Here is a 17,612-nt window from a genome sequence, read left to right as displayed (position 1 = left end):
AAAGTTTATAAGAGTGTGTTTACTTGAAAGCCCTCTTTGTCCAAAAGTACTGTGGCTTCATAAACAGACCATGTACTGCACCACACATTCAGATGCATTTAGATGTGAACTTAACACCATAAAGTTAAAAGCAAACTAATGTGGTTAGCTTCCTATCAGATGTAGTAGCTGGAAACTAATGTTGTGATACATTGAATTAGAAATATGACTTATTTTCCTGCAGATGTTGTATGTTTCAGTTAAATACAACTAAACTACTGGTAAAAGAACAATCTTGACCCGACCAAAGGTCAGTCAGATATTGCTTTTTGAAGTCACAACTGAGTGCATTTAAAAACCAACTATTTTTATTCAACTCACATTTTATTAGAAATACTAAAGCTCATTTCATTGATTACTTTATGCAAGCGTGAGGAACACAGAGTGTCTTCATTTCCATGATGATCAACAGTCCGGCCTTCGCATGAAAAACACTTTACAGACTGAGTCACTTCACTGCAGCCTGAAATTATGGTTTACTCACTCATTCAGACGGCTGCTTTGAAATCAACAGAGGTTCACGTTTGTGGCTGGTTTAGGTTACATCTTTTTCCATAACACTAGAACACCGTCTTTCCTTTATGGAGAAAACACAAACGTCTCACAGTTGATTATAATTTAACACCTTAAGCTGGGGCCATGCAACACTTTTCTTTTTTCCAGAATTTACCCCAGATTCCCATTTGGGGAAGGTTGCACCAATCTATACTCAGTCGGAAGGACGAGTCAGCACAAAAATCTGTTATTCTGAGTTTGGAAGAAGACTTGATTCTGCAAGTGCAGAAAGGAAAAACGATCCGACTCAAACCCAGCTGCAGTCAAATAAGCATGTTTGATTTTTTTTTTTTTTTTAAGCAGATCTGGACGCAGCCAGGAAGTAGGATTTTATCTCCAACCCAACTGCAAATGCTTTCTGCTGACAGATAAATAAAAAAGAGAGGGTGGAAGATGACATCAGCTGGGAGCAGACTTTTTTTTTTTTACAGCTTTATATTTAAGTATTCACAAACCCACAAAAGCATGGAGCATAATGCAAAAATATCACCTAGCTAATTATAAACATAACAAATAAAACACATACATATACTCGAATATATAAGCCTGAAATACAGTATGTAGTGAAGGGTCTTAATGAAGTAAACCATACTAGCCATAAACTGTATTGGGACTTAATTGACATATCTCAATGAAAACATTTCCAAATAGAAAAATACCACCTGTCATATAATCCTAATGTTTATTTGCACCGCCCCAAAGTTCTGACAGAAATTCAAGGATTTCTTAAACATGCATGAAAGAATCAAAACAACACTCCAAATATGTTTTTGATGAGAGAATAAGATTATAACAAGATGTAAAGCTTAAAAGAGTCAATTTGACATAATACCATGTGTAAGATAAAAATAATTTGCCTCTTTTCTAAATATGTCAAGACTGGGATAGTGTGTCCTCAGCTTTTTGAATCGTATCTCTACTGTTTTTAACTTTTAACATACAAAACACATTATAAACTTATACTAACATTCTTTTATAGCCTGCTTTTGAAGGTTTGTCTTCCTAAACCAGCTACTGATTCCTTGGGAAAACAAGACAGTGTTTCTTTTTTATTGTGTAACTGATTTTTGGCTTTTATTGAGGTGCTAATTGGAGGTAAAAAGATACTTTAGAGTGAAGAACTGCTGATTGCAAATTTCAGTCCAAGGCAGAGGAGCTCAAGAATGTATGTGTTTTCCTCACACATATGTAGGACAGCACAATTAATTAGGAGAGGACTAGATGGATCAAGGTGTATCTGCAGAAATGATCATTCTGTCAAGGAGAAGAAGGTTCTTAGCCAAAAGAGAAAGACTCTAGATGTACTTAATTCACAATGTACAAAATAGATGTAGAGGAGATAAAGATCTAAAAATAAAGATGAAATTTCAGCTGGATGAAAGCAGCTGAAATTAGCTTCTTTCACAGAGTAACCAGGCTATAGAGCAGGGGTGGGCAACTCCAGGCCTCGAGGGCCGGTCTCCTGCAACTTTTAGATGTATCTCTACTTCCACACACCTGAGTCAAATAATGAGGTCATTAGCAGGACTCTGGAGAACTTGACTGCACTCGTTGAGGTGATTCAGCTGTTGGATTCAAGTGTGTTGGACCAGGGAGACATCTAAGAGTTGCAGGACACCGGCCCTCGAGGACCAGGATTGCCCACCCCTGCTATAGAGCCTCGTTTATATCTAACTGTCATCTTGTTTGGAATAGCACAGCATCTTTTCCCCATGAAACAAAAGTCTGCTGAAATCATTCAAAGATCTCATCAGAACACTTCCTGGATCGACCCAGGTGGAGGTTTTCCATGTATATCGGTAGGTGCATACTGGGAAGAGATCGCATGGCAGCTGCACAAACTTATTGGAGGAACTATGCATCACTTCTTGCCTGGCAACACATTAAGATCCACCAGGAGGAGCTGGAGAGAGTTTCTGCATATAAGGATGTCTAGGTGTTGGAGAGGGTCAGGGAAGATCGGGCAGTGGGAGGGGAAGCGGATGGCTTGATGGACGGAAGTTAGGAACCTGCATTACTACTTTTTTTGTTTGTTTTCGTTTTTTTTAAACGTGTGAATCATATAGCAGAAAAACTTATGCTCAAAAAAATTGTTCAGCTTTAAGTTGGAAGAAAGAAAACTAACACAAAGAAGCATCATTTATTCCGGTCTCAATTTAGCAGCACAGATAAAGACAAGCAGCAGCTACATTCGTCACTTAATTTGCAACTTCCAGTCTTTTGGCCTACTAAGGTGCAACACTCCACCTCCCCTGCTCCTCACTCTCTGTCTCATCTCAGCAACAAGAATCTGAAACCTGCTGCCAACCTCGACAACACCTGAATTTATGCCTCTCTCTCCCTTTCAGCCTTGTACACACAGTCACAGGAATACCTTTTTGTTCCCTGCAATCCACTGTTACAATAAGAAGCAATTATTTCTTGTCTGGATGCGGTTGATCATTTGAACTACACTCAACTAAACAACAGTCATCGTCAACAGCCATCAAAACAGCAAATTTGGTGAAAACAGCTGAAATAGCCAGACAAACACAGTGATTGTGCAAGACTGGGGCTGCAGGAGGAGGCAGCTGTTATGCACAGAGCTTGAGGTAAAACTAAACTGGTAAAGAGGCAATGCAGCACACGCAGTTTTTACCTGATATTTAACAGGTAGATCTAAAGGTGATGCAAGCGGAGTTTTGATGTTTCATGTCCTGATGAGTTTTGTTAAATCAGTCCAGAAAGAAAGTTATCACACAACATAATTGTGCCAGGGAGAATATTCGGTTTTGCAGTGCATTCATTCCACATGAGACCCAATCCGATTCAGAGCCACATTTCTGTAGTTAAAAACAAAAACAGATGGCACCCAAAGCTTGAATGAGTCTCGTTTTTAAGTGAAGACATGAGAAATACATCACAGATGCACCAAAAGGACACACTTAAACTTCTTTCATTTAATAGAACATCACTAATCAATGCATAATTGTGAAGTGGCAGGTAAGAAGTGAAACTGAAATCTGGAAAACATACAAATAAAGTCAAAATTATTCATAGAGCTGGCACAATTATTTCATTTTACTAACTGACTTTTATTTTCAAAATGAATGAAAATAAATGCTGAAACTGAAACCACCAGGGGTGTGAATAGTTTTGAACTGTATGTAAAATTATTTATCAAGTTTTATACCTGCCATTTATAAATCTGTTCTGTGGGTAGCAAGCCGTAATTTTGTTTCTGTGATTAGGTTTTAAAGATATAACTTTACAAGTCTCTTACAAAGAAAGAGTTAAAAACATTTTCTTGATTGGGAAAAAGCATACTAAATGGAGAAAAACTATTTCTTGTATTATTAATGTTGTTTTGTGCAGACCTTTCAGCAAAAATACATAGAAGACCTGTGGTAATCAGCCTTTTTATTACTTGCCCATTTAAAAACACTAGTCAGCTCTGTATCAGTGTTGGACAAAGTCATTAAGAGGCTCTTTGGAGAGATTAAAGAGCTAAGTGAGGCTCTGGTGCAGCAGGTTACGGAACCCTAGTTTCGATCAAAGCATATTCATGTGTTTGAATGGTTCAGTAAAAGTTGAGACCCAAAATGAACTAAGATTCTGTTGGGAGTAGAAAATTTATACTTTACACAAAAAAATGTGTCTCTTAATGAGATCTGAAGCTGTAACTGGGGCAGAAAAGTAAATTTACAAAGCATTTCAGAATGGCTAAAACATTTTTGTGTTTTAGATCATAAAAACTTTTGAAAACCCTGAATGAGTTTCCTTCCACTTTACAATTAGGCATTATTTTATACTGCTCCAAAACATTAAGTGCCAGTAAAATACATCGAAATCTGTAGTTGCAATGTGACAACATGCAAAAAAAAATTAAGGGATGTGCAAAGGCACAGCAATCCCCGGTAAAGATTGTATGAAACCTACAGGTATATGCCCTCCATCTTTCAGAGATATTATTTTTAAGTATAGTACTCAAGCTGCACAATTTATCAATATCTTCTTAACAAACCTGTAGCTTTATTTGCCTTCTATGACAGATGAGATGAAGCGGTCAAATGATACCACTGAATCCTAAAATTAGTCTCCATGAGTGATGAGCACAAGCATAAGGAGGAAGTTTAAAAGAAATGCTACTACCCCTTCATTAAGTCTAAAATGACTGAAAAAAGCCATAGAGCTTCTCACACAGGTGAGCCATCTGGTGACTCATGAATCTGCTGAGCACAAATCAGCCATTCAGCCAGGGAGACTTTAGTTTGATGAGCAATTTTTTCTTATGAGGTACTAAAACACATGTTGGCTACAAAACAAGGCTTTCTGTGCTCACAAAGTCTTGAATGCACAAAGACAATCCCCTGATTCTTGAGAATTCAGTGTCTCAAAAATAGGAGATTACGAAAGCAGAACTGAACGGCGGCATGTAAAGGTGGAGCAAAACTACTGTAGGAATACCACAAACTATCCCAGAGAGACTCAACTGTTAGCATCTCTAATTCAGCTCAGTCTTTAGGCTTTCTTCACATTTTCCACACTCAAATTCCCCACGTTTTATAACAGTTAAGGCCTTCAGCTACAAAACATTAATCTTTAACTGGATGAATAGTCATTGGGTTTTATTACCTGTAGGTTCTACAAATCATGAAGCAAAATGATGACTTCTGTAGTGTGGTATGGAGACATGTTACTGCTGTTTTGGCATAAGGACTATAAATCAGCTCTATTTCAACCAAAATATCCAACACTATATAGATTTTATTTTTTTACTCCAATTTATCAATTCCCCAAAGGGCAATTCATTTGTAACAAGTAGTGGCAGTCATCACACATTCCCACAACAGCAAAATAAAAGATAAAAATAAAATAAAAATAAAATAATAATAAAAATAAAAAAACTCCTACAAAGGGAGAAGATTTAACTGTAGTGTGTGGGATGGGTGGAATACACCCAAGATTTTTTTTGGTTTTGGATACTGATCTGGACTAGAATAGGTCCATAATGTCACTCAGTTGTAATTTTTTTTGCATTCTTTGATAATGCACCGCAAGCGGTTATGACAGCACCGTTAGTGATTTTTGTACCTTTATAAAATACTAATTTTGGTGCTTTAATTCAAACCAGAGCTCCAGTTCACCTTGATTTTAAGCTTGTCAAGGGTCAAGAAAAGTAGCAAAATAGTTCATTTTTATTTATTTTTTTCAATGAGGGTATATTTAATAAGTCAAAAACTACTTATTGGTCAAATGTTATTTTAAATACAAATCAATGTAAAAATCTTAACTATTATTTATGTAAGCATCTTTAAATTAGCATCCTAGTAACAAAAATAATTCTGTTTTGATGCAGGATTCTCTTTATCTTATAGTTCACAGCTTTTTAAAAGAACACTGAACAAAGGATCTAGCAAACTAAGGTATGAATGCCTCTAAAATAATAATGCTATCTAAGGATTTTTTGTGGTGCAACAGTTTGTAGTTTTACCTATCATCTTTGTGAGGCAAAACATTTGTATTTCCAAAACTAATGTCCATATTGCTCCTCCTGATTACCAGCTTGATTAAATAATGAGCAGCTGCTTTAACATAGCAAAAAATAAAAAATATTTTTTTTCTTAATCCAGCTAATTCTGATATTTTTTCTGAATGTCTGATCAGGACTTTACATTTAGCTTGAATTAGAATCTGATGACAACCTGCAAAGCAGTAATAGCTCAGTCAAACTGCTTCCACTGAAATTAAAGCTATGAAGCTGCAAGAAAATCCACCATTTGTCGAGTATGAAGCATTTAAAGTTACTCAAACCGAGAAAAGGAAGAAATTCCTCACACTGGAGGAGCTGCAGACAACAGATCTTTCAGCGTATTTTGCTCAGCCCAACTCTGTTCGTCGCTGGGGACAGTTAATGTCACATCTGCAGCCGTTTGGCCTAAAGGTGACCAGTGGAAGCAATTTTCATTCAATGCAAGCACCATTTTGTTGTTTCAGAAACCTACAAACGAAATCTGAAATAAAAGAAAAATCTGAAGTGAAAGATTAGGCGGCTGCATGACAGCGGCCTCGTGCACCAAGCGACGTCAGCGAGTGGCAACTGAAACCCACTTCTGCTCTCAGGAAAGCCCCTGACCGACTCATTCATGTAAAGAACATAAATAAAACGTGTGCATTATTCATCACAGGATGAGCCGGATGCAACAAGACAGTTCCCCTGTGTAGGTGGGTGGACACTTGACTGTAGCCTATAAACAGGCCCTGACCATCCGGGACTTTCTCCCTTCTACCTGTACAACCACCCCCTCCTCCCCCCCACCCAGCCTGTTGCAGTTGGAGTGTGTGATCTGTGTGTGCTCTGCATGTTGTGCAATAAACCAGCCTCACTTTGGACTTCTGGGAAACACAGAGAGGGGAGGAAGAGGAAAAAAAGAAGACCTGAGCTGCATTTACTGCAGCTGTCCTTCCTCCCCCTTCACCCCCCAAGAGCTACATGCAAACTGCCTGCACCGTAGATCCTGAGGAGCTGGGCGGCTGCAGGGCTCAGGCGTTACTGCATGCTGCCTGAGCTCGGGGTCAAAGTGTGCTGAGCATGCTGCACATCAGTGGACATCCAGGTGTTTCACTCATATCCAGTTTCTGGACAAAAGCAGCAGCTGACGCTCTTTCCCTGCAGACTTTTAAACGACTATGCAGCTCTTCAGCTCTCCACCTCCTTGAAGCTCATTTCTATTTATAGATTTTTTTTTAAATTATTATTATTATTATTTTGTCTCTAAGAAGCAGAGACAGATCTGAGCACTGACAGCTGCAGAGTTTGCCGCTCTCCTGCACCAAAGCTGCACACTTTTTGGCCCTGGACGTGACATGGCACTTAGGAATTACCTGGAGCAGGGTGCATCAACTCGTGCAGAGTTGATTATAAAGAGTTCAAGTGTCCTTGTCTTTTCTCGTGACTCTGCCCAACATCCCCAGCCTGTGCGCTGCTATTAGCGTCAGTATGAGAACACACAGCATCGTCTTACCAGGAACTGTGCAAAGGGGAAGATCTCAAACAGGAAATGCAACTGACCCTCCTAAGCCTTGTAACTTTAAAATGCACCGACCCTGCTCGGGCTGCAGCCATGCACGTTGCAAACCTTGCAGCTGTGATTGCATGAGGCTAGTTTTGCACAGATCGGCTTCATTTTCTTACCTCCCTTTGGCTGAGGCATTTCCCCTCTGCTTTGATGAGGGGGAGGGGAAGCACAAAAGACTTTGCCTTCTTTCTCGCTCCCTCCCTCCATCGCCCTCGTACTGGAGCTTCGGCGGCTTGCTTTGCAACAAAGATGCAAAATACAAGCCTCGATCTTCATGCACCTGGAGCCTTCTTGGGTCCGAGCAGTGCGTGTCCGTGCACGGGGCGCGGGTTCGGATGCACAGCCCGCGCAGGCGTCGGGAAAGCGGGTAATTTTGCAAATGCGCTGCAAAGAATTCTCCGCAGCACTTACATGATGGGCCAAGGCTGGCAGCTGAAAGCTCCTAACTTGGATCAGAGTGAGCCCCTGCGAGACAACGTTCTTCCTGCTTGGACCGCAGAGGATTGTGGGAAACTGAGTCGCGGGATTTACACGGCGCGAAGCTTTCACTGGCTGCGTTTCACACAACAATCACGTTTTCTCAATTGTAGTTCACTTTACACGTCTAATCTGCTTGGAAAACAAAAACGGATTATTTAATTTTAAATTAAACAGATTGAATAAAAAAGAGGGCCGGGGGGTGGGGGGCAAAAAAAAAATCACCTAAAAAGACAAAAAAAAAAAAGGTGGTTTTATATTTTTTTAGGTTCGCATACGACTGTTCCCATGTAAAACAAAAAAAGAGTAATATAGTTTATTTATAAAATAAATCATTTTGAAACTAGCAAATTGATATTATTCACTGTATTAAACTTATATCATTATTATCAGAATATTACCATATATTTTTGACAAACTTAGACGTGAACAAGTATTAGAAAGAAAGAAATTCTTTCATAAATATTAATGCTCCATGTCTCCCCTCTTACCATTCATGGGCATTGATGTCATGGGTGAAACACTTGTTTTGTTGGCGTGTATTTTACGTGACTGGTGACAACCCGGGTCTATAGAAGCTAATCAAGATTAGAGCCTAAAAACGTTTTATTTTCAAAACAGAAATGCTAGCTAACAAATTTATTTAACAAATGTATTCGTTAGCTAAAAAATAAACTGTTAGCTAGCTAACATAATAGCAATTAACGACAAGACAAAAATACGTACCTTCCTAGTCAAACAGGTGCCGTTCCGTGAAGAATTTGTAGCCTTTGTCCGGTTTCGATCAAAGAAAATTTGTTTGCAAATCATATTTGTGACAGATGTTTTAGAGACTAAAAAAACTTCATCCTCCGGAAGTAAGGTATGGAATCCAAATGGAAGTTGTGTGACGTCATGTGAAAAGGGCCTGTTGAGCTGTGGAGGCCAAATGTTTTGCATTTATCAATGAAGGTGTTTGCCGGTGAATTTTCATTATCCTAACATGAAAAAGATCAAAACAAATAAAATGCTTTGCTCATTCGTTTTTATCGACCAGAACAAAAAATATTCTACCAAGATATTGCTTTAACCTTATTTCCTTCATCATGTTGTTATAATCTGATGTTATGTTTTTTGTTTTTTTAAAAACACACTGCTTAATATTTTAGATTTTCATTTGTTAGTACAAATTATGATTCATTTTTCTTCCACTTCACAGTAATTCACTAGTTTATTTGGTCAGGTACGAATACTTTTGCAAAGCACTGTATTTTTGCGAATCACAAAGACACACAAAACTGTAAAAGTCTTTATTAGTAGGTAACATGAATCATATATAAGCAACAATAAATTTAATAAACTAAGTGATCAAGTGTTGGGACATCCACAGGAAAGAAATAAAGAAATAAAGATTGAAAAGTCACAATCTAGTTGTTAGGATAGGGATTTGGTACCCAGAGAGCAATTATTTAATGATTTATTGATCAGAAATGTATTTTCTGATACAACCTAGTTATGACCCATTAACATAAAAAAGCAAATACTTTTTCCTTTGGGCTCATAAATTTACTGAAAATAGCACCTGAAAAAATAATATTTAGAGGAAAAGAAAACTGCTGAATGTTCTTCGTTCTTCTTATTGTCAAATACACTGTCAATAATTTACAACAAAATCATAAAAAAATGCATTTTGTTTTTTTAGTTTTTAATCCACATACGTTGTTTTTTAAGGCTTTCAAGCAGTTTGGATGGATTTGTCAATGTGATTTGTTTTGACAGTACAAGAACTGAGAATAGCACCAAGCTACGACATGTGTTCATGATTTCCCTCATGAACCTTGCCACAAGACGGAACACTGAGAATCTTAGTTGCCAAGTGAAAACAGTAATTTTATGTGAAAAGACAAACAAGAGACCAAGCTATTAGGATTCAGATATGAGTGAGGGTTTGTACTCAGTTCTTGGTGGTTATGAGGGTTTGGTAAAGTGGTTTCACCACGACATGGAGAAAGAGGGAGCTGTCGATGAGGTATTCAGAGGTGCGCCTATACAGATTGGCTTCGGCCAAGAAGTCACCGTTTTCCTCGGTGCTCTGGTGGAAGTTGTAGACATGCTTCACGACTAGCTTACCGTGCTGCTGAGCCATCACAAGAACCGTCTTTTGGAAGTTCACTCCTGCAAAATCTGCACTGGATGTTGCTGGCGTGATGATGATGCGAGGGCGCCCTCCTTCCACACGTGTCGGCTGCATGGCGCCGCTTTCCGTGTACATGGGCCTCATGCTGAGAGGTAACCAGCGTGGTGAGAACAGGGCATTCCAGGTAACTCGTTTGCTGGCATCATGGCTGCTGGGCCCTAGTTGAGTTTGGAAGCTGGTGCTGCGGTCGTCCCGGGTCGGATTGTTGATTATCCAAGGTGAACCCCACACTGCAGACAAATAGTTTCTTGGGACAAAGAGGCTACAATTTACGTCAAAGTATTTTGCCATTTGCAGTGGTGAGGCAGAGTGAAACTGGTAGGACATGTACAGCAGGTCACGGACTGACTCCTGATAACGAGCCAGGACTGTTGACTGGGTCTGCAGACGGAAGAGCTCCCTAGGAGGCATCATAGCATAACGCACAGCTCTTAATGTGTTCTCTGCTGTCAAACCATCGGGCTCATTCTGGATAATCCAGGCCTCTAGAGCTGCAAAGAGCTCCATCTCACTCTGCAGGATGAGATCAGAACGCTGAAGCAGGGTCATAAGCAGCTGACTGCTGATAGACACCCACTCCCCGCTCTGCAGCACAGATGACAGGTTCCAAGCCAGGTACTGCAGACAGCTATCCCTCAGAACAACATCCCCTGCCTGCAGGGCATATTCATACCATCCTGCCACATGACCAGAAGGTGAGTCTCTGGCCAAATTTTGGGTCATGTAGTTGGTGACACCCTGCTGGAGGCTCTGCACTTGGTACTTGGTGGCCAACTTGTGCAGAGGTGTGGCCTGGTCAAGACGAAGAGAAATCTCTCCACAATACAGATATCTGCACAAAGAAAAGGGGATAACAGATTTACATCTTCAAATGTTACCCACAAAACAACCAAATCTTACTCACATATTTGAATGTTTTTTTTCAAACTTTATTGCAGGACAGGTAATGAATAGTCTGTTCAGAAAAACATTCAACAGAACTGTGAGCTGAAGATGCAAAGACCTGCTAATGATATTTCTATTTAAGGTATTCCAATTCTATTAATTAAAATATTTTCTTAGTACATATTTAAACCCTTTGAACCTTTTGAACAGCTTACGTTTGCTTACTTAATCATTATAGGAAGTCAACTCCAAAGCTATCTAAGAAGCTAGAATTGTGTCTTACAGTGTAAAATTGTCAGTAATCATGTAGTTTTCAATATAGGAAAGAAATCTAGCAGCTTTACACTGTTGTCTGATTTTACAGAGAACAAAATGTAGAGGATACCTAAAACGTCTGGAGCTATTTTTTTGACTGAGTAACAGAAACATTTGGCTCTGTCTTGGAAACTTTTATTAATGTATGGGACATTATGCATAATACATCACCACAGTGTAACAATCAAGTACCAAAAAGCAACTTAAGAGGTTTTGGAAAGTAGCTTGCACATTCCAGGAAAGTAATGTATATGTTTTTGAAAATACTGTGTATGTGCTGCTCACACCCTCCTCCTTGCTCTCTGCTATGCTACAAGTCCTTTCCAATAACAGAGTCTGACATGAATGCTAAGGCTAGTTAGCAGTTTTCCTGTAATGGAATTTACCATTTAGAAAAGTAAAAAAGCCTGATTGACAGCACTAAGACTTCCTCCTGGCATTGATTGGTTGTTTTTGATGGAAGCGATACATTTCTACAGATGGCAATCTGTCTCATACTATGCTGTCACAATATAGTAACAGTTCTAACAAGTAAGTAAAAATATATATATTTTTAAAGTAAAAGTTATTGCAGTTTAAATCATGGGATACAAATACACTGTTAGTTCCTGGGAGTAGCCTTTGTGGCCTTTGCATTCCATGACAGTAACTTGCTAAACAGGATAATGCACCTTAAATTCTAGACGACAAGACGTAGGTTCCAGAAAGTAACCCGTGAATTCTCGGAAAGTAGCTTGAAGATCACATTATTATACAACCTGGTTACTAATAGTAACCTGTAAGATCTGAAAAATAGTAACGTGAAATGTACTATAAGTTCTGAAAATGTGCAAGTTTAACAACCTTTATTTTGTTGTTGTTGTTTGTTTTTTGACAGTGATTATCATGTCTTTATCCAACCTTAACCAATACCAGGAACAAATATTGTCAGGTTTATGAAAAGAACTGTCAAAAACATCTCAATTTCTGTTGGTATGGTATACACCAAGTAATGCTGAGTATGAGCGAAGTGGTATTCTAATGTTTCCCAGAATCTCAGTTTCCATTAAAATACCAAAACAGCAGGTCAGAGAAATATGCTATGTTCATCTTAAGTGATGTTTGCATGTGGATAAGAGACGCAAACACAAATAGAAGGGCTTGGTTTTCTAAAGTTGTTTTCTTTTTCAGTCCAGAAAAAAACAAAGATTAAGGTGTTCAAGAACCTCATTAGCTCATGAAATAGAGAGTTGTTTTTCTGTATTGAGTGTCTTTGTCCGGTCTCCTTCTACCTGCAACACAGAGGTTTTCAATGGCGAGCTCAACAGTTTCCCTCACCGGTCAATTTTTTGCTTGACTGACCACAGGTTTTGATTTGTCTTAGGTGTAGGGCATGGAACAACCCTCTAGGTGGCAAGATAGCTCAGTCTGATTTTAATGGTGGGATGTGGTGGGGATTCACAGCTCCAGCCTCACCTGATGAACTTGTCAAACACAGCGGCACAGTCGGAACTCTCTCTCAGCACCATAGTGCTGCTGTTGCGGCTCAGCAGCATCTCCTCAAACACCGAGCTCTGCAGGGAGAGCACCAGGGAGTGAGCCTGGATCACCTTCACCTCGTCAGCATTCGGCGTCTCCACACGGAGAGAAACATCACTTCCGTTCCCCTGATTCAGCAGGGCCTCCAGCCGCTGCAACAGGGTTTGGGAGTGGCTGATGGTGTTGCCATCACTGCCTCCTTCCTGGGCGAAGTCAACTTTCAGCAGACCTGTTTCCAGAGAGGGAAGACCAAAAAAGAAATGGAGGAACTGGAGAAGTTAGTGCATGTCACACTCAGAATACAGCTCACATTCAGAGCTTGCCAACAAGTTGTCTGTGACTATTTACTGGGGCAGATAGTGGGACAGTATCATGAAAATCCATGGCATTGATCAGCCCAGCTGCACTTGCTGTGTGGATAATGAAGGATTGTGGGTCATGTTTAATTAAATCTTTGTCTCAGTGCACCACCTCCTGCAGCCTTTCCTCTGTTGGACTGGGCTTTTTCTGTAGCTGCTGGGACTTCAGAATAGATTTTTGTCAAGAAAAACTCAGTTTCCTCTTTCTGATTTTCATACATGTTTGACACTTCCTTCCCCAAGCGTCATGCAAACACAACGTATTGCGAACTCACCCACCGGCTGTGAGGTTCCGATGAGTCAACTCACAGACTGCAGAAATTCTTTTATAAATAGAGTGAAAAAAAAAAAATCACAGAAATCAGACCTACTTTTTCAGGTCTCCTTGTAGATGATTTCCCTAACATCTTTTTCTAAATGTATTTAATATGATTGCCATTATAGGATCTCTTGTGTTGGATTGTAAAGACCCAAAATCCAATTACTCTACTTTCAGTCGAAGAAACAGGTAAAATTCCTCATTTCCCCCCACCTCTATCGCCTTTTCATTTTATTTCTTACATCCCATGAAATTCCCACTTGTAATATTACCCAGTTTTTTCCCAGTCAAACTCTGCTGATGGTATTTTTTAGTTGTGGCTTACCTGCGACAGCCACCTCCACCTGCAGCCACATGGTCAGAAGCAACATTCCAGCACGGATGAGATCAGCCCGTTGAGCCATCTTCTGTCTTGCTTGTCCTCACCGCAGTTGGACTTCTGATTCCTGGAGCCTGGCTGTGTGAAGAACTGCACCGACATTGCTACAATAATTGATTAGTGGGTGGAAACATGCTAGAAATGATGCTATGATCACCACTATGACTAACTTTTCAATACTCCTCATCAATACTGGTTGAATGACATTGATCGTTTGATCTGATGAGGTTGATGGCTCCCAAGGAGATTTAATTCTCTAAAAGGGAGAGCAGGAAAGTTTAACTAATTTTAAATAAAATTCAACAGCTTGAAGAAATCCTCTTTAACAGCAATGACTGAGGAAGTCAGTTTCTGTCTTACATTAGACAAAGATTTTGGCCCAATCTTGTTGCTTCAACGTTGCTTCAGTTCATTGATATTTGCAGACAATCATTTCCATTCTGTTCTCGTAAGATCCTGCAAAGCGAAGTTAAGGTCTGGACTTTGACTGGGTCATTGAAACCGTGATTCTTTTTGTTTTTTACCCATTTTGTTGCACATTTGCTGCTAGTTTTGGAATCATTGTCCCATTGATGACCTAGTTTGGTCAAAACATCAGCTGTCAGATTGCCTCACATTTCAGTCTAGATTGCTTTAACATAATGAGGAGTTTATGGTCGGTTGAACGACTGCAGGGCACTTTGTTCCTGTGGCTGCAAAACAGCCCTTAATCATCAATTGCAACCTACTACTTGCTTGATTAAGAACTTAAAAACAATAGCAAGGCTTACCAATATACCATACAATGAAACCCAAAATAAAAGGCAAACACAAGTCAGAAGAAAAAAAAAAAAGAACATTTCAAATTTGCTTCAAGGTCATGGAGCACAAGTGTTTCTTAAAATGATAGTAAGATTCCTCTAATTTCCCAAGTTTGTAATCCGTATTTTCTCACCATCTTGCAGGGAACTAACTGTATATACAGCAGTTCCTGCTGGTGCCTTTAAATATGAACAACATTTCAGTGTTGTTCTCGTTAAAGTTGATGAAAATCAGTCTTATCCATATCCTGATTTCAACAAGAAACAGTAACAGAGGCTGGACGCAGCTGGATGTGTGTTCTTTATGCAGTTATTTGTGTCAGTGTGTTCACCCAGTTCCACCGATGAGCGTGACACTTCTGTCAAATGCAATTTATTCCCAGCTTCAGGCTACAAAATGCTTCATTAGAAAGGGCAGTGAGATATACAATCAATATTGTCTCAATGTCATTTTCATTCAACTCAACTCTTTTCAACAGGATGTTTATGCCCACAAACGCAGTCTATGACTCATTTATGTTGATGTTTGTCAGCGTTGAACCTTTAACATTGATGTAAAGTGTGTTTGAGTTCATATAGCTGTTCACTGATTGCTTAAATAATTGAACAGCTAAATAGACACATTTGATATCAGTGTCCAATGCGTGCAGTTCATGTGCTACATTTAAACTGTGATGAGATGTAAGGTATAGGAGAAGATCGCCACACTGATCCAAACCATTCATCTTAAGGTAAACTCATTTCATTATCATTAACACAGACAAAACTCTTGCCTCAAAAGTTGCCATGAGGACCTATTTCGGTCCTGGGGTCCCCAGGTGGTGAATTCATAATAAGTTTAATCATTATTAAAAACGTCTTTTTATGTTGTCTGGTAATTTAATGAGAGAACAGTCACAGTCAGCGTGCACCAACAATCCCCCTTCTGACATTCTGCAAATTGCATTTACATGTTTCTTCCAGTAGAGGGCAGTCTGATTGTGACTGGACAAGGACAACAAAGCAAACGATTGCTTAGTGTCTTATTCTTATTAATAGGCAATTAGGCTACATTTAAAAGTCAGCTGATAATCAGAATGCAGTCTTTTTGTGGAGTGAATCAGTAAAAATGTTAGAAAAAAATATGAGATCACCACAAAATTATAAAAGTTTACGGAATGGACAGTGTCATGATTGTTTCCATAACAGCTTCTGCTTTCTGATTTTTTTTTACTCTCAGCACTCTTTCTCCTCTTTCAGAAGTTCCTGTTTTGAAGTACGTTCCTCTATCAGTGCACATGGTTTAGTCAGTTCTCCATTGATTTAGTCAGCCTGTCTTAGCAACTTCTTAGAACGTTTATGAAGTATTTGTTTTTGTTGTTGCTAAATTATCCATTTTCTCAAGAGGAAAAAGGGAAAATTACGTATAGAAAGTAGAGCTGGGCACTATGCACTTTATAAAGAATGTCAAGAACAAATTAGATTTTTAGTTGAATTACAAAAGATACATTTCAATATGAATGTGGAAAAAAAGTTTTAAAATTACTATCATGGTCCTCTCTCAAAAGTCTGGCATTTTCAAAAGCGTGTGTAGACTTTGAGTTTCCGCTGTAAAGCACCAATTGCAAGATCACCTAGAAGTTTTATGAACAGGTTAATGAAATAAACAGAAAATCCAAACTGGATATGAACATGGAAGTTTGGAGATTCCAAAACATATGAACTTTACAAGCTATGTGAAAAGTTTTGTAGATCTTTAAAATCATGATAAAAATAAAGTTGCAGCTCTTCTTTTTATGTATTTTATGCTTTTAAAAGGGTGTACCTGATTAAAGCCATTTGCCTTTTTGACACAATTTCCTGCCATGATTTATAATGCTTCTCTACCCCATTCTTACATGCTGATTAACTCATTACTCTCACCTGTGGCTCTGCTCCTGCTGGGTGCTGATTGTTCTCACCTGTCCTGCTGTCTATGTAAACTCCAGCTGAGCTCACTCTGTGTGAGTTTGGCTGTTGTTATCCTCGTCAAATGAGCAATGTCCTGATTCTATACCTGAATTATTATTTTCTGATTCCTGACCATTGCCTGTTCCTTGTCCACAAAGTGAGTTACTCTGATTTTGGCTCTGAACTGTACCTGTACTGTTATTTGTGCACAGGTTTTGGATTTGTTCTGCACCTTTTGCTGCGCCTCTGTTATAAATTACACCAGAGATCGTCAAACAAAGGGCTCATGACTCCATCATTTAACTCAGCTGTGTTGATACAGAAACTTATCTAAAAGTTGCAGGAGACTGGCACAGAAGGCCAGAATTTAAGGACCCTTGTCTTAGGATTCAAGATCCTAGTCTTGTAGATGATCTCCAGGGAAACCACATCGCAGTCTGACCTGAAAACTGCTGCTGCAGCTGTTGCAGACCTGCATACACTATCATTATTATCTCGTTAAAGTCTGTTTAACTTTTTTTGGACTGTGGCATACATTTTGGATTAAAAAACTACAAAATTCATTACATTTGTGATATCATCTAGCAGTGGTTCTAGACACACTATACAAATGTAAGAAATTGTAAACAAAGAGGCAATTTGTTACCACATACATATTATTCTGTCTGCTATTACTCTGCAGTCATGTGCCATTATTAATGGAGTTCCTGAGCTTAATTGTTTTATCCACATTGTTGTTTAAATCTGTCTGTAATTACATGGACTGCAGTCACAATGTTAACAGTGAGGTCTTGTTTGCTTTA

General features: G+C 39.0%; 2 protein-coding genes across 2 annotated transcripts in view; both read right to left on the bottom strand.

Annotated features, from left to right (window-relative positions):
- Positions 1–8,151, bottom strand: part of map2k6 (mitogen-activated protein kinase kinase 6) — a 31,968-nt gene extending 23,817 nt beyond the window's left edge. Inside the window, exon 1 of the mRNA XM_032574746.1 lies at positions 7,769–8,151. Coding sequence (XP_032430637.1) covers positions 7,769–7,928 — 160 coding nt within the window. The 5' untranslated portion in view covers positions 7,929–8,151. The remainder of the gene's footprint in view (positions 1–7,768) is intronic.
- Positions 8,152–9,645: 1,494 nt separating this feature from the next.
- On the bottom strand, positions 9,646–14,422 carry btbd17a (BTB (POZ) domain containing 17a). Its single transcript, XM_032573498.1, has 4 exons — positions 14,027–14,422; positions 13,662–13,664; positions 12,961–13,252; positions 9,646–11,137 (listed from the first exon to the last, which is right to left on the bottom strand). The coding sequence occupies exons 1-4, from the start codon at positions 14,103–14,105 to the stop codon at positions 10,063–10,065; spliced, it is 1,449 nt and encodes a 482-aa protein (XP_032429389.1). The 5' UTR covers positions 14,106–14,422; the 3' UTR covers positions 9,646–10,062.
- Positions 14,423–17,612: the final 3,190 nt, after the last annotated feature.

Source organism: Xiphophorus hellerii, chromosome 10 (assembly GCF_003331165.1).
Source record: "Xiphophorus hellerii strain 12219 chromosome 10, Xiphophorus_hellerii-4.1, whole genome shotgun sequence".
NCBI lineage: Eukaryota > Metazoa > Chordata > Actinopteri > Cyprinodontiformes > Poeciliidae > Xiphophorus > Xiphophorus hellerii.
This window is presented reverse-complemented; position numbering and strand designations above follow the sequence as displayed.

Excerpts from the sequence above, each read along its gene's own strand:
- btbd17a (XM_032573498.1), bottom strand. The coding sequence starts at position 14,105 with ATGGCTCAACGGGCTGATCTCATCCGTGCTGGAATGTTGCTTCTGACC. Across the intron at positions 11,138-12,960 it reads GTGTTTGACAAGTTCATCAG|ATATCTGTATTGTGGAGAGA; the intron begins GTGAGGCTGGAG and ends TTCTTTGTGCAG.